Raw genomic sequence first — 21,140 nt, 5'->3', positions numbered from 1 at the left:
CTCAACCTCCACATCAATTGTTTAGAGCTGCTAGCGGGAGCATTTGCGATTTGCTCGCTTTCTCCCGACAAAGCCAGTTGTTGCATTCTTTTGAGGATGGACAATGTATCAGCGGTGAGATATATCCACCGGCTGGGGGGAACCAGATCTCACATGCTAGCGGAGATTGCCAGGGAGCTTTGGCATTATTTCCTTCAGAACCAGATACATGTGATAGCGGAGTACATTCCGGATCGATCCAATGTGGTGGCGGACTGGAACTCACACTTTTTGAAGGACAGCAGCGATTGGATGCTGCATCATTCAATGTTTCAGAAACTCTCGGAGAAATGGGGTCCCTGTGTAACAGACCTGTTTGCGTCCCGGCTCAATGCCCAGCTTCCGAAGTTTTTCAGCTGGAGGCCAGATCCAGTAGCAATGGGAACGGACACCTTTCTCCAAAATTGGTCACACAGCATTCAATATGCCTTCCCTCCATTTTAAATGATTCAGATGGTCCTGGCTCAAGTACAGAGACAAATGGCAGACATAGTTTTAGTGACACCGCTCTGGAAAGCCCAGGCATGGTTTCCGGTGGCGATGGCACTATCATGTGCCCCCCCAGTTCGTCTTCCATTGTTCCTTCTTCTAGATCCCTCGGATCTCCCCATCCTCTGGTCATCCAGAAACAGTTACACCTCATGGCATGGAAACTTTCAGGAGACGATGGCAAGTGCCGGGAGTTTCAGGAGACACTCTGTTCTTTTTGTCTCAATCCTGGGCCCCTTCCACCCATAAACGATATGAGGCATCCTGGAAGAGATGGGTAGGTTGGTGCAGTGAACGGGATATTGATCCCTTGGGGCCTCAGATTTCCATGATAGCTAATTTTCTCTCAGAATTAGCTACACAGGGTCTCGCCTACAGAACGGTTAATAATTTCAGGTCTGCAATTTCTCCAAGACATCCCCATGTGGAGGGTAAACCTGTTGGTGAGCACCCGTTGATTTCCAAAATTCTTCGAGGCATTCGAATGGTTAAACCTCCTCAAGCACTTTATTCAGTCTTGTGGGACGTTGATGTTGTCCTTCGTTTTATTAGGTCTTGGCCTTGCAATGATGATTTGTCACGCAAACAACTATTGGCCAAACTGACTGTTCTTTTGTGCCTTATTTCATGCAGATGCGTCTCAGATGTAAAGGCTTTGGATTTGACAGGTAGAGTATTTACCCCTACAGGAGTTTCATTCACAATTTCTAAAAGAACAAAGACTGCATCTAGATGTATTTCTTATCCAGCTTTTCCTCATAATCAGAAATTATGTGTGGTTCAATGCTTGAAAGCTTATGAGAGTTTTACCTGTGAATCTCGTAGAGATGTAGGGGGTCAGTTGTTAATATCCCTTCAGAAGCCATTTAGACCTGTCTCGGCAGCCACTTTGTCTAGATGGATCAAATGGCTTTTGGGAGAGGCTGGTATTGATACTTCAGTGTTTGGGGCTCACTCCATTCGAGGAGCTATGGCTTCTAAATCCTTTGGAGCGGGTTCCAGATTGGAAGATATCATGGCAGCGGCTGATTGGTCTTCAGATAGTACATTCAAAGTATTTTATCATAAGCCTATTGTTGATATAGCATCTAATGTGGTGGATCAGCTTTGAACTAGCATAATCCGAAGCCTCCGGTCCTGACATAGATTAAAACATTTCTAGCTATCGCGTCAAGAATTTTCAATTCTATTAAGGGCACGGAGGCGAGGATTATCCCACCCATATACTGTTGACATTCTGTAATGTCAGAAGATAGATTTATTTTACGTACATATTTGTGATGATGAAATGTATTTTAGACTCATGTTTCCCCCCGTTAGGATTGAGTCATTTTCCAAAGATATTATGGGTACATTTTCTTTACATTTAGGTACCGTTTCCAAAGGCGATTGAGGTTTCGATCTTGTATTTCGGTCTTTCTGTTGTATCTTTGAGTTCGCCAGCATGTTCTGCGGCAAGTTATGAAGGATTAGAGTATGATTCGTCTATCGCAAAGAAAGAAGAGGATCGGTTGCTATGGGGACTCTTATAGTAGGGGCTAGCCTGCGATTGGGCAGCCTGGACTACAAATGTTAATGGGAGTTGTAGTTTTACTGTTGTTAACTCTTTGGCTGATGTATTTTGACAGTAAAGGTAGAGAAGCATAATCCTCGCCTCCGTGTCCTTAATAGAATTGAACATTCTTGACGCGATAGCTAGAATTTTTTTTATTCTAATGGGAAGGGTTTCACTTTCACTTAATTTCAAGACTGAGAACTGCTACAATGATGTCCTGGATTCCTTAGTGAGGTGTTCCCTCGATGTGACGTCAGTGTTCCTGAGATTTCAAATTTCAAGTAACTTAGGGTAGGTGGTAGCTACAGAAATCCTATTATCACAGATTGCACCCGAGCCATCAATAATAAACATACGTACATAGGGCTGGCCTTCTAAAACAAGCTGAAGTGAAGGTAATACCATCATTGGGCAATTTCAGCCTCTCAAACAAGTTTTAATTAATATTGCCTTATTTGATCAATTTGGTCAATAATTGTTAATTTAACATATATTAGGGTTAAACTTCAAAAGATCCCCACAGTTATTGGGCCTTTGGATTATCTGAGATTGAAATATTTGCATTTGTATCTGGTTTTGCATTTTAAAATAATGTTACCTTCTTTTGGCAGTTCTTTTTTGAACCCTGAAATCTGGGATAAGCTCTTAAAGCTGACGTTTGTATTGATCATTTCTTACTATTGTCCCAGGTCAATGTAATTAGATTACCAACATATTTTGTGAACTTTGAAAAATCCTTGAATTCCATATTAATTTCACAATTTCTTAGCTTAAGGTTTCATAAACAAGTCAAACATGACAGGCGAAACAGAACACCCTTACTGTGTTCTCATTACTATAGCAGATGCATCAGATCTATAATTATTGAGACCTTATGCCAAGTTTTGAGTTCCACCAGCCAAGAACAGCCATCAGAGGAAGACTGAATAATCAGCTGTTTCTCAAGCCAAAAGAGGAGTAAAGTCAGAACTCTGATAATCCCAAGGCTGCAAGAGAAACATTTTGTTTACTAGCAAGAATATATGCAATGAAAGATACTGGATTACAAGCAATCTTTACAAAAGAATGGTAGTTAGAATGGTACTTAGTCAGGGGTGTATTCCAAAGGACCAGATCACATGTTACTCAGTGACAACACTTGCAGAGTCCCAACTTTCGTTCAATTCAAAGAGCAGCCTTTACGCATAAAAGCACAAAAGTAAGTGTTACAGATGAAGAAGCACCAAATTAAATGTCATGTCCTTCACAGTCACCTTCAGCTTGACTTCTTTTTTATATATTACAGGCAATTACATAGTGCGACCAAGTCACATAGGCAGGGAAGTGTGTCTTATGCAACTGAATGTAGTTGGGAAGCCGTGTTGCGAGCCAAGGCACAGGAGAGAGGAAAGCCGTGTGCATGGGCAAGGAGCGAGTCAGATGCGGTCTGCCTGCTGACATGTGGTTGTGTATTGGTGGTGTGCAAGCAGATGGTTTAGAGCAGAGATCTTCAAACTAGGGGGCGGGCCCCCCTAAGGGGGCCCCAAGTGATCCCAGGGGGGCGCCAGGCTCTGGCCAAAAGAAGCATTATACAGATAACAGGGCTTTGTTTTAAGCAAAAGCATGCTATTGCATTTTTAAAAAGGTAACAGTACTTATCTGTAATGTTTAAATAGGTCTAGACATATTAAAACATTGCAATATTTATAAAATAATTGTGAAGAATTCTGAGGGGGGCCCAAGGATTTTTATTTTTCAACTGCGGGGGCGCGGCATTAAAAAGTTTGGCTTCCACTGGTTTAGAGGGTGGTGATGCTTGTGCCCCAATCGCTCCCCAGCTGTGGTTTACTTTCAAGCAACTCCAGTAGGTCAAATGCAAATCGCCGGAAAAACTTATAGCAGCCAGAGCATCCGCGTTTGTTTGAAGTTTGCTACAGACACACCCAATCCTTAATTGTTTGCTCACTTGCCATCATCAGAATGTATTTATTTTTGCTTACAATTTGGCACAACAACTCAACCCTGATAACAGCTACAGGCTTGGTACGCAGCGAGGAGGTACCTAGGCCCAAAGTACCCTCTCTTTGCCAACGTATCTGAAATAAACCAGCATCTCTTAGGGTCATTTGACACCTGGTAGAGTGTGCCTGGCACTCCAAAGGCTGCTTGGAAATGCACACCCGCAGCTCTAGGTTACTAAGTTACACTAATGGCCTCACTTTTATCAAATTTATCGGAGCCTCATCCCACACCTCTGATGCGCTCCAGCTACAGACTAGTGAGGCAGTAACATTAATGGAAATTTGTGGGAAAGATGCGGGCATCAAGAAATATTTTAAGCACAAATATAACCAGGAAGGTGAGTTTGGGGGGACTCACACCCATACAACTGTGATCGACTTTGACTTCAGCTCCATTGCCTCCCAAGTTAGTGAAAACCTCAAGGTCGGATGACACCCCGCTTCTCGAGGTTCGAAAAGCTTCATCATAGTGAAAAGAGGAAACGGAGGCACCCCTATCAAAGGAAAACTCTTCTTTTATGATTTAATTTGATGATGAAAGTCTGATCTTACTGGATTAGTTTACAGCAAACCTCAGACCTTCCGTAGATGCTTTAGGATTAGAAATGACTAGTAAGGCCTTGCCTTCCCTAGGACCAATTATACCAATTACACGTCATCCGCTTAGGGAAACTGACGCTCACTCCCTGGAGCCAGCATCGAGGTGAAAGGTGCCTGGTACTATTGCAATTCAACTTTCTTTGGAAGCTCTATCAGTGAACCAAATTCTATTGTCTCCTATAGTAAAAATCAATAACCCTCAAGATTCCTTCTCTGAGCTGGTCAATATATCTTCATCCTCTGTGGGCCATGTTGCCCCCGTAACAAGATCCTGGCATGTCCTAGAGGACAAGCACAGGCATCCAATGCTTCTCATACACCAACGTTTCATCCTATAACTTTAACAGACTCTAGCTTCTGTTCACAACCTTGGTCTCCGAGCTTTTGTGCTAGTGATTGCTTGGAGGCTATTAATAGAAAAACATCTCTGCAATAGGTAGAGTGACATGCCGACAAACTTGATGTTCAAATCACAATTTTGCAAAACTTTGTGGACTACACCAAAAATCATTGACCAATAATGAAATAATTTTAATTCTTTAATATCATTCATTTCTTGACAACAATGTTGTATGCCTCTGCTCCCAACCTTTGAAAAAATTGGCAGATCTTCCTGCAGTGATGACAGCTCTAAATACTGATCTGAAAAAGAAGGTATAGCACATACTACTGGGTCCATCAGCAACCAGCCTCACACCCCTAAGACGTTGCAGCAGTGGTGGACATAGCAGCGATGATGTACGGCAATCACTCAAGGGGGCACACAAATCTGCACAAATATACCATCACATTCAGGAGGGGATGCGGGCAGCAGATAGCAGTATTACTGCCAGTATTTTGTCACAACTCCCCAGACCAACAAATGCGTAATCATGTCTGGTTTTGCTAGGGCCTGATCCCTATAACTACAGTCCCAATATGCAGTCCCAAAATTTGCTGAAGATCTAAAAAAAAAATAGTTGAGGAAACCAAATAAAGAGGTAAAAAAGGAAGCCCTCACAGCAAATCCTGTTTTCTATGTTATTTTAAATCTGGGCAGCAGCAAGATGCTTCTAATCATGTTGCGGGAACAGGTGGCACCAATAGTGAGCTGATCCCTCCTCACAACGCATTGTGTGCAGCCACCAGACCAGGAGCAGGGGGACAGCTATCCAATTTGATTATTCCCACATTTTCCTCCACTTGCCGAGATAATATCGCAACAGTGGATCCACTCTCACTAGTAACACAAGGGGTAATGAAGATGCCTGTCAGTAACAAGTGCCTTACATCTCGGGGTACTCCAACTGATCAATGGCCTAAGTCCAGCCCCATGCCGAAGGTGGGTGTGTCCATTCAAACTGTGGAGCAAGTAATGAGAGTAGTTGGGGACCACCAATGTAGCCATCGCCCCCATCTCTCCAACTATAGACTTGTGTGACTTCGAACCATTTATCTTGTACTCCAATGTTCATCACGTAGATAATGATCAATCTCAACATGAAAGACAGCCACAGAAAACTCACTCTAAGCCACCTGCACCCCTTAACATCCATCAGTGCCAGGGAGGTGCATCATATCCACAGACTAATTGCCAAAGGGGAATTGTGGAGCCCTTGGACTCCAGCCCTAGGTCCATTCCAGCGGTTTCTGAAGAGAGTGATGCAAAAAGTGTCTTATTATACAGTGAGTGTGCATCACTGAGGAGGGATGATATATCAGAGAGGGGCAACTTATTAAAGTTATTTACTTCCATCCCAAGTCTGAGCAACATCACTACCATGGACATTGACTATGTTGCCTTCAGGGAAGTGAGGAATGATGAATGCAATGCAAGAAATGAAATTCGATTCTTTGGTAAAAATAAGGCTCTTCAAATACAGGCTGAAAAGGAAAAGTTGGATCACTGGGGTATTAGAGTTGTTGAACATGCAGCATTTAAATATACCCAATTTCTGTACTCTATAGACACCCTACCAGGAGCAACAATGCTTCAAATTCTGTCCACTTTAAGAACTCAGTCCTGCGTGGCACCTCTAGTCAAATGCTTAGCACCTCTCGAAAATGATTTAGGGCCTGATTTGGAGTTTGGCTGATGGGTTACTCCACCACATATGAGACGGAGATCCTGTCTGCCGTATTACAAGTTCCACAGGATAAAATTATATTGGAATACGGCAGACAGAATATCTGTCACATTTGTGACTGAGTAATCCCATCCGCCAAACACTAAATTAGGCCCTTAGTCATGCATAAAGATCTTGGGTCTGGGAGCAGAGTTTTCAGCCTAATGAACACTCTGAAGCCTAGGGAGGTCAAACTTACAAGCGTGATCCCTGACCTGCCCTAGTACTCTCCTGGGTAAAGCGCAATCGCTGATAACGATTTTCTCATGGAACATCAGGGGCTACAATAATTTACTATCCTCCTTCGAACATCTAGATCATTTACGTACCTTCAACATAATTTGTTTGCAAGAGACTTGGCAACTAAGCTCAAATTTCTAGCTAGATGACACAGAGTATTACTCCCCTGCATTAAGCTCAATAAAGGGTGGCCGACCCTCTTGGACGTTTCAATATTTGTACACAATCAACTGGGCTGCACTATTTGCATCTTGGCTGAATTAAAAGGAGCAGTCATTATACTCAAACTTGAAACCTTGGCTGCTCAGCTTAGCCTTCCAAATGTACTGGTGCTCACAAATATATATATATATAAACCCTAGCTTGGAGAAAAAATTGAATACAATACAATATCTGATTGACACCTTGAATCACCTATGACAGATCACTTAAACTCCATATGGATAGTAGCTGGCGACTTCAATGCCAATTTGTTGATGATTACAAACAAGCATGAGTGGTTGGATGTCAAAGATAAAATATGGAACATTCCCACACTAAAAGCCTCCTCTTCTTTCAGAGGTTCAAAGCTTCACACAGAGCTCTCCTCCACCCTCCATATATTTTAGCTGTGCTCCCTGAATGGTCGAAGTATCACTGATCGCAGTGCGGCCTACACGCATACTTCATGAGAAAGACTTACAACATTAGATTACCTATGAGTGACGATTAAAGACTTTCATTGGACCTCGGAATTCAAAATTGACCATAACTAAACAAGAGACCACTCAATACCATCATGCTTCTTCCACTTAGAGATCGCCCATTTACACAAGAAAACCCTGATAGAAGATCAAGCAGATTTGGAACCAGTCAAGTGGATAAGGTGGGATGTCAACTTAAAGTCTAGCATCGCAAAGCTATTACAAACACATCAGCTGGTTGAATCACAAGTGCCTCCAAACTCAATTTAAACATTGTCAGACTTTACTAATGGCTTTGTAAAATCCTTAGAAGATCTTCATCCTTCACATGCCTTTCTGCAATTCCCGCCTACTCTTGTTTTAACAGCTGCAAACTTACAAAGCTTAAAAGGCGGTTTAAAAGAAGCATAAGTGCAACATGTAAGGATCCAATGAATAGTGCCTGGAAAGAAGAGATTAAATTAGTTTGTAAGAATTAAAGATTATGCCTCTATGAGAAAAGAAAGCAAGAACTGGACATCCAATGGAAGGCAGTTTTCTAAACAATAAAAGCCAGAGACTCAAACAAAATTCTGGCTCATGGTTCATCATTTGTCTGAGAACCAAAAACAAAGAGGATTGTCCAACATCTCTGTGGCTGGTTGGATGGCATAGATTTCCTCTCTGTATGTCGATCAAACTTCTGCACTTGTGGAGTTGCTGCCACTAACCTTCGGTGACATGCCCAGTATTTCGGGCAGTTCACTGAATCAAATTACCAATGAGATGGTCCTGAACACCTGGGTGACTGTTCACTCTGCAGGTGGCCCTGGCCCCTACGGACTTCTGGCAGGCATTTTAAAGGCAGCAATTGAGGAATGGTCCATCTGTTTGACACCTCTCTTCAACACCTGTTTTTAAAACGTCCTAGTGCTAGACAGTTGGTGAGGTTCCCCCCCGTCCCAATTCACAAGAAGAGCTCTCTGGATAAGCCAGAAATATTTCAGACTAATTGTCCTTCTGGATGTGAAGGGGAACTTCTATGCAGAAAATATGCACAAAGAACTGGAGGCCTGGGCACAAGATAATAAAATCATCCCAGCTACACAGACTGGATATCTAAAGAGTCAAGGCACAGAGGTTAATCTGCTATGTATGTCGGTCCTGATCAATAAAAAGACAAAAAAGGAGGCTGGCCAAGTTTATAGTGCATTCATTGACTTTGCTATAGTCTTTGACAAAGCTGATAGAAGCTTGCTGTGGGCAAAACTGTCAGCATTGTGTATTCCTTCATGCCTTTTGCTAGCCATAAGGAGCCTTTATACCAATCCATGGATCAAAGTACAAATGTCCAGCAAGCGATCCTCATAAGCAAAGGTTTATTCTAACAGGGACCTTACACAAGGTGGTATTTTGCCCCCCCCTTACTCTTCAACTTATATCTTGTGGATTAGAATGACCATATCAGCATTGCAAACTGTTTCCCACCCAAAATCTTAGAGTGGAAGGTTTCTGTATTACAATACGCTGATGATACAATACTTCCAGACCAAAATGCAATTGGTCTCCAAAGAGCATTAACCTACATGGCCAATTACTACAAGATCAGCATCAACATAATGAAAACCAAGATCTTAACCTTTGACAAAAGAAGCATCAAAAAAAGAGCCTGGTTTGTTAATAGTCAGAAGGTAGAATGAGTGCCCAACATTAAATATTTGAGGGCTTGTTAAATGACAAGGCCTCTCAACTGCTCACATAAAGACCCTGCCTATTTCAGCTAATGCTCTTACTTTTGCCTTCCAGCATCTTTTTATGAACTTTCAGGTCCTGATCTGTCGGCAATTTGTAAAATCATCAAATGTAAACTGATGCCCACACATGCATACTCTTCATTTGTTTATCTAAATCATATATCAAGCTGGCTTGACCGGGCCCAATGCTAATGCAATAGGTGTCTCTTCAAGCCACCAGCTTCCACAGTACAGGCTCAGATACACCTAGATTTCAACCTGGCATGTCAAGAGTATGTCCTCAATGCCAGCTTTCTTTCTTTATGTGCCAAGCTTTCCTTTGCCAAGCGGTGATCTCTAAAACATCTCTCTTGGGGCATAGTTCAAGAACCGGAATCACATCTCCACTGGCTCTATCTACCGGCCACGGATCTACTCATCCCCAAAAACTTTATGCAGGCCGCGTTACCCACGAAAAGTCTTTTGAAGCTATTGTTAAAGCAAGCCTGGTTGTTGTCAGCCCAAGAGGATTTACAAATCATCTGCACAAAAAAGATCGCTGATCTAACATCTACTCTGTAACAATCAAAATCACTTCTGGAGTATTTATCACTTCCAATCAATCTGTGCATCAAGTTACAACTTCTGCGCTTGTGGCTTAGTTTAATCCTGTTTAAAGCATACATGTATGGTTGTCTGACTGGCATTCAGGATGGATCATGCAGGGGCTGCAGTTTCATGCAAGAATCAATTCCACATATTCTATTCGTGTGCCCCTTTCTGTCCTCGCGTAGACGTTATTGGCTACTACCAATTTTCTGCCAACTAAACATCAGGGCCTGCAATACCACAGTGGTAGAATGGTTGAAAGGGGACTCGAACCAATTAACTGCAAGATTAGTAACATTTTTGACGATTGCTTCATCGATGCTCAACAATGTAACACCATGAATTCAAAGCTAAAGCCCAGTACCTCCACTCCTGAGTATCAGGGTATCGGGCCTGATTGGTATGTCCTTCTTTTGACTCCAAGAGTGGCCCGGACGCTTATTGACTACAGCACCTATTGCACCTTAGTTCCAGACAATGAAGGATGGAGACCTGCACTTTTGATTATTCTTGCAGAAGGTACTGAATTGCGCTAGCACTTTCTTCCTTTTGAGGGCTCCTTCCTTTAGTATTTGCAGTCTGCATTTTAGTGACTTCTTCCATACCACAGCTTGCACTTAGCTGCGCACAGTTGAGACCGCATGAGACCTAATTTCTGTCCCCAGGCCCTAGACCACTTTTTCATCGAGAGGGGGCACTGGGGGGTTATTACTTTTCATGGTCAATGTACTGAGACTGAACTGGTTGTCCTTTAATCCCTGTGGCTGTTTTCTGCTACTACGGTTTGGTGCTACAAGGGGGTTTGTATTTGTGATATTTAAGCCAGCACAGGGTTTTTTTATAGCTGAAAGCACAAACGCTATTGGCCGCTATCTTAACTTTTAGTCTGTGCATAGCTGTGTCGTTTCTTACTTTGAAGATACTTTTATGGCTTGTTCTTGGACATTATAGTGGTTGGGACACATTTTATTTGAATTGTATTTCCAGTATATATTGTGTGATTTTGCTTTTTAATGCATAAATATAGAGTTGTTTGCAAATAAACTTTAACTTTGAAATGTGTACAGAGTACAGCACATTCGACTAACTACAGAACAGAGGGTGGGCACAGAAGGGCAGAAAAAGGTGGGCATAATTAGATTAGTTCCGAGGTCAGGTGTACTGTGTAACAACTGAGAAGCTTTTCTTCTAGTTTCTCTTTGAGACTTTGCTTCTTCTGATGAACAGGAACCTGTCTATACTATACATAGCTACGGTAATTGAATGCCCTGCCATAAGTGTCATCTCATAACGGCTCCAGATCATCCACCTATTGTCCATCCAAATAGGTCGGAGTCCTGCAGTACTAATTTTCTAGTAGCATTCAAGCCAGGAAAAGACAATCTAGCATCATACGACAGAACCTGGCACCAACATTAAATTAGATTTTTATAAAATGTTTTTGCATTCAGTGTAAATTTTCCGCAAAATGTCATCTGCCACGTGATATCCAGAGGAAAACCAACATGGGAAATGCTTTGTCCTGGGAAGTCATTTCTATCAGTGAACAAATCAAGCATATCTACACTGAAAAGCACAAATCGATGTTCCTCTGTCCTGTCTTTTTATGTGACAGGTTCTTAACTTCGACTGCAGAGTCTCCACAGTCAGAAACTTACTATTAACTTGTAGTTTGCGAATCCCAAAGAAATTGTAGAATGACACAACAGTGAAAGTTTACCTTTGTGAATCAGGCCCTGCAAGAGCATCCAAAGGCCTACATCAGAGCCTTTTATTGGCAATCTGCACTAGAGTACGAAGACGCTAAAGAAGAACCGTCTTGCTTTCTTAAGTCCCATGGTCACTGCATCAGAGGAACTAGGCTAAAATTCACAGATGTCCAACCAGTACACATCTTTCACAAGGCACCACTTAAGCTGCTAAGGATGGTTTCTTACATCACCAAAGGATTGAGCTTGGCCATTGAGGAGGTGATTTCATTCACATCCTCTCGAAATGTATATACCTTTATTGTTTTTGGACCAGCATACAGAACACTATATCCTCCTGCCTTGGCTCTTTCTTTCCCTCCTCTGTACAACTGGCATTATTGCACAACACCCCAGATATTCTCAGGATCATGTCTTCCCAGAGAAGGTGGATTGTCACTTGTCTAGCAATTACCAAAATAAGCATACTGAAGCATTGGAAGTCAGTAGTAACATTGACTCAAGGAGACTGGCTGACAAAACGTTTCTGCATACCCTAATTTGAGGAAACTTTTTAGATGATCATGGGCAGGAATTTACCCTTCCATGTTAGATGCCATTCTGGGATCTATGCCTTTGTTCAAGTCACAAGGAATAGGATTGCAGAATTACACAGCATGTTGCTCTGACGGTTACACAGCTCCAGGGAAAAGATTTCACCCCATCTTATCTATATGTCTGAGACTTCAGACTTGTACGGAATAATTGTTTTGATTTGAAATCCTCTGTTTATTGGATGAAACTGTTTTGTTAAACATAGTCACAATACTAATTGTGTAGCATTATTGTACCATTACTTAGTTGTATATTTGTAGACTCATAGTTTCTGACTCACCACCATAATTATACACTTATTACCTCACCTATCATCAGCCCCCTCCCCCATTGTATCTGCTCCAAAAACTAACCCAACACTGGTAATGTGGACAGTGGCTTTTTTGCTGTTGGATGGACATGAGATCAAGTGGAAGTCAGCACTCCATAATATGTAAGAACTATTTTATCTTATGGGTTACTCTGTGGTGGTCAAATGACCATTTCTATTATCAGTATACATCTATGAACCATTTAATTTAATAGGTATGGGAATAACAATGATCAATACATAATCATTAAACAAAATAATAAACGAGTAGGGACCCGGAGAGCGAGAAAAACAATATTGAAGGGATGTGTTATGATATCCACAGACAGTAGAATTTTTCCGGATGGCACCACTTTCTGCTCTGTTGCAGGGCAAGTACCACTTGGGCAATAACCTAAATACATAAAATACATAAATAATGAGCAATACTTCTGCCTGAGCACCAGTAATGACCAAAAGACGTGTGGGTATTGTGGTGTTTTTTCATACAAATAACAGACCGTGTTTTTGTAGGAGGGTCACTTAGCATTACAACATGATGAGATTATCTACAATTGGAAAAGAAAGAGACAGAAGTCCAACCTGAATGAGAAGCAGTATGTTGATCATCAGGTTCGGAAGCTGCTTCCATTCTGGAATGTCTCGACCTGGGGTGGGTCCTTAAGCTATTCGGGTCATTCACAGCTAGGGGTATCCCTCCTGGAAAATGATGTCATCACTGAATAACGGATCTGCCAGAACACATAAAGGTACATCTTAGTGAAGTCAACGTATAGATTCAGGTGCAAACGGAACTGTATTATTGTTACTACACTATTGGAAAAAACTTTTTTCCATTCACTTAACCCTAACTGCTTTCCTACAGTTACAGTGTAGAGCCCACTTACACCAGCATTCTCCCGCTGACCCAGCAGCCCAAAGATTCCAACAAAACCCCAGACGCTACCGGTAGTATCTCACTAGCAATGTTAGGTAGGTGGATGGGTAATCTGCAGACAAACAACAGGATGTGCAAAGACGTTCTTGGTTTGGGGTTGGACAGTTGGGGTTTCTATCCAAAAAGGTATTACAGAGCTCCTGGTAGTGATTGAGCCAATCGAGTGGCTGGTGGCACAGGGAAAATGTAGGGCATGTTTAGAGAAGTCCCATAGTTTTACGCTATGGAAGGGTATCATGGCTGTTGAGGAAAGGTTTCAGAAATTACAAAAAATGTTGTTCGTTTTACTGTCAGCATGAGTTCTACTTACTAAGGCAAATACAAATACCGCTTAACACCACTCTTTTTGGCTCCCGGTTTAGGAAAATAGGAATTTTCCCCATTTCCTACCCCTCAACTACTGTTGAATAATAAGGGCCCCACTGGGCAAACTGTCACCATAACCCATATGTAAGGGGGAAGAAGCTGTTGCAGTGGTTTAGGAACTGGTCACTGTTCAGGTCCACTAAATATAAATGCTCCCACATGGCTGCATTCTGTGCAACCAACGTGAAAGGAACCTTTGGGTTATTACAGCAATTTTTACAGAGGAGTTCCTCAAAGTAGCGACATGTTTTCTGAATCACAAAATTCCTTAAAAATGAATATAGCACTGGTTCATGTCAATTAGGTCTATAATCAGATCTGATAGATCTAATGTGGTCAGGATAAGAAATCGAGATGCTTTTCTTTCTCATTGGAAAATAATTTTTTTAAGTTGAATAAATGAATGGTGTCCTGATCATGGGCTTAAATGTAATGGGGCAACATTTGTCAGCTCTGACAACAGCCTCAGTTCAGATCAGAGGACTGAGAAGGCCACATTCAGTCCTATTTCTATTTGGCCACCAATTGAGATAATCCTAATTGTATTCATCTTGGCAAACAAAATGAAGTTTGCATATGTGCAAGGCTTTAGGTTTACAGCAGGTTGATATGGCCTATGCTTAGCTTCTTGTTACTGCCTTTGGGTTTATTATGTCCTCTAGTAATGGCAATGCTTCTATTCCACTCCATGCTTGTCAGCTATGCCAAGTACCCTTCAACTCTGTCTAAGTTAACAAGTATAGCTAGAGTGAGCCTACGTCTGTGTCAACTCACCTCCCTGCCTTGTGTGGTTAAGTCAGATTGTGAAAAAACAGTTTGACAACCATGTATTCAATCCTCAAGAACACGAAAGGTTTGCAACACTCCTAATGTAATTGTAACACGCTTAAAATGTGTATTTGTAACACTGCTGACCTAGCAGGCAGTAAAGACTGGAACAACCTTTTGGAAGACAAAGGGGGTCATTTTGACCTCAGCGGTCTTTTTCCAAGACCGCCGAGGGACCGCCGTGCGGAACACCGCCAGTGGTGGCGGTTTGCCGCTCTGCCTATTATGACCGTTGGCAGCTCTCTGTCATTTTACAGATGGAGAGCCGCCAACAGACATACTGGCGGGCGGCGGGGAAGTGGAGGTTGCTCCACCTCCACCGCCACGCCAACAGAACACCGCCCAGCGAATCACGTCCTGTGAGTCGGTGTGGCGTTGTTCTGTTGACGGTGTGGTGTCGGCGGAGCAGCCCCCATGGCTCCCATCCCCTCCCGGAGGATCGTCGGACCAGGTAAGTCGATCGTCTGTGAGGGGATGGGGGTGGGGGAGTGTTGTGTGTTGTGTGCGTGCATGGGGGTGTGCGTGTGTGTATGTAGAGGGGGTGTGTGAGTGCGTGAATGCTTGCGGGGGTGTTGTGTGTTTGGGAATGAGTGCGTGTATGTCTGTAGGAATATCTGTATGGATGTGTGCGTGTATGTTTGAATGTGGGTGTGCGTGTCTGACTGTGTGTGTGGATGTTGGCATGTATGTCGGTGTGTGTGCGTGTATGTGTGTTGGTGGTGCCTGCGTGCGTGTCGTGTGTGTATGAATGATGTTATGTTGGAGGTCGGGGTGGTGGGGGGGTAGGGGAGGGAGTCAGGGTGGGGGAGACCCCTATCAGTGCCAGGGAAGGAATTCCCTGGCATTGATAGTGCTTACCGCCATTAATTTCATGGCGGTTTCAAACCGCATGAAATCCATGGCGGTCAGCCAGGTCCAAAATCCGCCGGCGGTATAGTGATGGCCGCCGGGCTGGAGACCCTGGTTTCCAGCCCGGCGGGCGGAACGGAGAAGTGGCGGATGACCATGGCGGTAACCGCCATGGTCATAATACAAAAAAAAAGACTGCCAGCCTGTTGGTGGTCTTTCCGTCGCTTCTCCGCCTTCCGCCAGGGTCATAATGACCCTCAAAGTCTTTGTCAGGTTTCAAACAATCTGGGACACTGAGCCTGTGTATAAACAGGACTACTCAATTGTATTCACATTGGCATTAAAAGGGAATAAAGGTGAAAAAGGAAGACCTTGAGGTGATAATCACACATCATTTAATAAAAGTGATCATTTGTAGCTTTGGAAAGTAAGAGCTCAGATTTCCAAATTATTCTCTTGACCAAACAAGTCCTGAAATTTGATCTATCGTAATTATAGCACAGCTGTGTGGACTGATAAACACAAGTCATTCTTGAGATGATTGAAAAGATTTTCAGTCAAGTTAATTTACCACACCTTACAATCAACAGAATAGCTTGTTATTCTGGAAAATATTAATGCTGCTAGTGAGTATATAAGTCCATTCCCACACAGATTTGAGAATTAGACCTGCTCCTGGGCAATTCTAAAACAACATTCGATGCCAAATAGAGATTTTGGAAGATTTCTAACATATAGGGCACCTTCATATTCCACATGGCCAAAGACCTATGAATGACCACTCAAGTAATTTACAGGTAAAAAGTGCATTTAGCAGAAACATTTTTGCCATTGCCAATGTCCCCATAACTTTGAAGTCTTAGATGTGGCCATGCGTGACCACAATACAAGTTCAATTGTTTAGAACAGTCTAAACACTCTCTGGGTTGGTCTAGTATTCTCTTGTGTCGTAAAATGTCAACACTATGGACTTAAAAGACAACAATACAACGTTGGGTAAACTGAGATTGTGGGGGCCAATAATGTATCCAGAAATCTGAGAACTATTATCTGAACATTTGAACATCTATTTATTTGGAAAAATTGTTACTGTGTAGATGAGATTTCTTGTTTCTCTAACAGGCTGATAGAAGTTGGCTACATTTTTCTAGACCTGGTGCCTGCAGAAGATCTCTGAACCAGAAAAGGGGGAATGATGGTGAGTGATGTAAAATGAAGAAATAAGTATTAGAACTGTTTAGTTCAAGTTGTGAATGAATGAGAAAGGGCATACCCAGCTTGCCTTAAAACTGAACAGAAAGTCGTTATTTCTAGGAATAATCTCTTAGAATGAAGGTAGATGAGAGCCCCTTAAAATCCTCTTAGTTGAGAAAAACATGGCTGGTTTGTGGCTCTTGATAACTATGGGCATTAGAAAACCCCATGGGGCCCCTGATGTGTCACATCCTTCCATTTTTCTAGTCTGCGTACTATGCAATGCTAACTGCAAGGCAAGGACTGCCTTGTGATTATTAAAAATAAAAAAAAATCTACAATGGCTGCAGCATGCAGAGTCCCTGTCAAGTCTTTAGCAATATGGAAGTCTGTAAATATGTCAGGCTAACTTCCAATGGATGTCTGCTACAACACCAGTCACTGCGTTCAACCCTCAGCCTATCATCCATATCTCAGTCATGTCATGAGTTAGGAGAGGTATTATGCCAACATGTAGAAAACGGATAGCATGAGTCCACAGAACTGTCAACCAATTCCCCTTATTGATAGTAATAAAACATTATATGGGAAAGTCATTTGTAGCCAACTTGTGCTGGAGGACAGTGAGGCCATAGTGCAGTAGGTTATCCCTTTGAATCACCAAATACATCCACAAAAAGGAGGGTACCAATATTTGTCATTTTCCAACTGAGAGGGTGTCTTCCACAATGTAGAAAGATTATTGCTGAAGGAAACTGTATGTGCACCCGACATAACAATAGACCTTATTAACACAATAGTCTGCCTGCACTCTGATAACGCTTCTACTGTAGTAAGTTAGACATGCAGGTACATCGGCCCCTCCCATATTAAACATTTTAATGATTTACATACTGCATTATCTGTGGTAAATATGGATATTTTAAGGCTGCCGTAAGAATTAGTTTAGTTCATTATATGCCAATGGCATGGTTCTGATTGCCAACACAGAAAATACTCTCAGGATGTCAGTGGTGGCTTTTGAGCTACAGTCTCTAAGTAAAAGAATGAAAATGAATGGTGTCAAATGTAAAGTGTTACCAATTAGGAAACAACGTATCACCAGGAGAGGTTTCTATCCGAATGACAGAAAGCTGGAGGTAGCAACTAAATTTGACAACCTCAGGCTTTGATTCATAAGGTGGGGATACTAAACTGCTTATATCCTCAAGAGTCAATTAAACTTTTTCAATTTTATCTTTTTATAATTTTAAAGAGGGATAGCCGAATATAACCCCCCTTAACAACATCCCGGTTTAAGACAGAGACAAGTGTCCTTTCGGGTGCTGCACTGCGAAGCAAGACTCATTTGAATAAACTAAATGGTACTCAAAATACATTTCTTAAAGGAAATTTACAATCTTTGTGACTAAATCAGAGTTAACATAGGGAAGTGGTCTTGGTTTAAACTGTATTAGTCCCATCGAGGCTCTACAGCCAGTATTCCTCTGGATTCACACTTACTCTAATTCTGAAGCAAAGGTGTTCTTCTAGCTAGGTTGGAGAGATCTTTTGTCTTACAGTAAGATATACAGTAGCCTACGTGACTCCCCTGTGGTCCACCCTGATAGATCTCAGAAGAACTGATTTGTGGTCTGAGCCTATTAATGTTGATAAATCTTTTTTGAAGATTACTAAAAACCTGTTAGAAAAATAAGAAACTGAAGAATACGAAGCGCGTTAGCTCTCTGCCCTTGATATTTATGGGGCAAATCCCATGAAGGGCGGGAAATGGATTGAGACTTGGCCAAGCCTCTGAAACTCAGAACTCCTTGTTGAAAGGTTTTGCTGGGGAAAGTCTTCATGAAGGCCTTTACATGCAAATGGCAAGCGGTTTTGTCATCTTGCTACAAATACCCTTTATATTGTTTGAAAGATGAAATACATTTTTGTTCTCCAGTCCCCATTATCTGACGCTAAGGACTGATTGACGTATTAATTCTAGTTCAGTCCAGAGTAAGGCACAGATCACAAGTTCTCATTTTGTGGATCGATTCTTCCTCATTTTGGGGTCAATTTAGCAGGGCGAATTTCCTTTAGAAGACTGTGGCGAGTGAGGGCCAGATCAGCTTGTAGAAGGTAAAAATAATTTGGAAGGTCCTGAATTTGTAAGAAGAGTCACAGATGTCCTTCTAAGTTCCTACTGTAGCAGTACTTGTACTGATTCCTGTGCTGGTTCTTTACATAAATGTTATGTAGGTAACGAGAGTGCATGCCATTACTGGTATAGGTGATTCAATAGAAGTTTTATTTCAGTTTTTAGTTTGTATATATTAAAGTAATAACGGCTTTATGTTTCCCAATGTAATGATGGCATATTTTCTCTTTGCCCGAAATTAATCGAACTGGAATTTCAAGTAAGATCATAATATGAGCACAAAATCAGAGAAGGGGGCTCAGAAATATCGCACGTTAGACAGTGAAAATTATAGATTGAGATTCATTGCATATAGACAATCAATCCCAGTGTAAGGTGAGACAGTCAGAGGGAGGGGCCAGTTGAGAGTTAAAAGGATGGGAAGGTTGCAGAGGTGGCAATACATTGAAGGGGCTTGAGGTACATATTTGAAATTGAACGCGATCGTTAATTAACGTTTGATTAAACTTTGTAGCAAATAGAAACATGTATACACATATTCGCACATACCCAGACATATAACATAGGAGGCCACTTCAGCTTTGCCTGTCTGGCTAAATGTACCGGTTGAGGCACTCTACTGCTGATACAAAGGCGTCCTGAACAGAAACGTGCTGGCCCGACTGACAGACAAACCACTTCTCACCGTCGTTCGCCGCAGAGCATGACCTCAGGCTGAGGGGAACAATGAAATCACACTCAGGTGATGCTGTTCGCTCCTAAACAACGGAGCAGTTGGACTATATGACTTTATATATGCATGCGGATGCCTGGGGGCTTCCACCGGTTTCTAAACAACCGAAAATGTTTATCACTAAAAGTACTGGAAATAAACAAGGTGGCCAAAATATGCTGGTTAAAGGGCAACATTTCTAACACTTCGCTCTTTCTAGATGCTACAGTACAGTAAGTAATTGGAAATATCATAGAATACAATGCTAATACTGACCTCAGGCTGTTAAAAGTGATCTTCAAGAGGACACGAGAGGCTGCCTCCTCTGTATTCTTCTAATTCAGTAAAAAGTGCTTGTGAAGGCTGTACCGAAAACAAGCACAATCGCGTTTTTTTAATAAAAACGGGAAGTATGAGATGGTAGAGGAGCTACCTCGTGCTTGACGAGTGGGCGTGGCCTCTAAAGTGAAACTGGCACAGCCCTGTTGCAACTGTTTGCCAGGCACACGCTGCTGGGTACGAGAAAGCTATGTCTGTACGCTGTAATGCTCTGAAAAACACATCTCTAAAAACAATGCCTCACGCATGACAAATTATACCCTCACCAACAGCTCGTGTTCAGTGGCTTTGTATAAGGGTGCCATAGGCTCCTGTGCAACTGCACCAGCTGCACAAGTGGCACTTAAGCCCCAGTCGCTCATGGACGTCAATTCAATGTCAGGACTGGAGGCTTCGGATTACACTTCTCTCTCTCTTTACTGCGAAATCAACAGCAGCTAATCAAAACACTTTAAAACAAAACGACTTTTCCTATGAAGCCCAGTAGTTCATACTGTCTACCAGGGGCGGCTCCTCCATACGGGCGGAGGAGCGACGCCCTCCCACCTGCAGCTGCAGCTGCAGCTGCAAACCTTTTCCCAAAAATTTATCATGAACTGTGTTAATGATCGTTTTTTGGAAAAAAGGGGTGGGGCCACGAGGGTGACCTGCATTGTGGGGAGTGCTCATCACTCCCCCTCAGAGTGCATGTGTGTTTGGCCGGCTGCCTCGGTCCGGCCAAACACACATGCGCACAGGACTCAACAGAGTTGCTGGGCTGGAGAGAGCCTGCACAGGCTCCCAGTCTGCCTGGGAGCGACCAGCCAGGGTGCTCCCAGCCAATCCTGATGCTGCTCTAAGCAGCGTCAGGATTGGCGCAAGGCAGGCTGGGAGCCTGTTCCTGCAGCACCAGCGAGACGAGAGGTGGCAGAGGAGCAGCGCAGCGTGGGAGTGAAGGGTAAGTGGATTAAAAAAAAAATGTGTATTTAATTTGATTCCCCCAAGGCCCTCTGCTCGTGCATGCGCCACCCCACCCCTTTCAGTTAGCGCAAGCTGCGACTGCTGTCTACCAATCACGTCTGCCTCCTGTATATCTGTCTCTGCAAACACAGTCCTTCCTCTTTCTTTGCTGCTTGCAGCCAGCAGGTAAGTGA

General features: G+C 42.6%; 1 protein-coding gene across 1 annotated transcript in view; it reads right to left on the bottom strand.

The window, feature by feature from the left end:
• The window catches only part of LOC138267475 (sorting nexin-20-like), a 115,654-nt gene extending 95,624 nt beyond the window's left edge, over positions 1-20,030 (bottom strand). The window contains exons 1-2 of the mRNA XM_069216443.1: positions 19,945-20,030; positions 13,228-13,376 (exon numbers count right to left, since the gene is read on the bottom strand). Of these exons, the coding sequence (XP_069072544.1) occupies positions 13,228-13,276 (49 nt within the window). The 5' untranslated portion in view covers positions 13,277-13,376; positions 19,945-20,030. The remainder of the gene's footprint in view (positions 1-13,227; positions 13,377-19,944) is intronic.
• Positions 20,031-21,140: the final 1,110 nt, after the last annotated feature.

Source organism: Pleurodeles waltl, chromosome 12 (genome assembly GCF_031143425.1).
Source record: "Pleurodeles waltl isolate 20211129_DDA chromosome 12, aPleWal1.hap1.20221129, whole genome shotgun sequence".
Taxonomy (NCBI): Eukaryota; Metazoa; Chordata; class Amphibia; order Caudata; family Salamandridae; genus Pleurodeles; species Pleurodeles waltl.
This window is presented reverse-complemented; position numbering and strand designations above follow the sequence as displayed.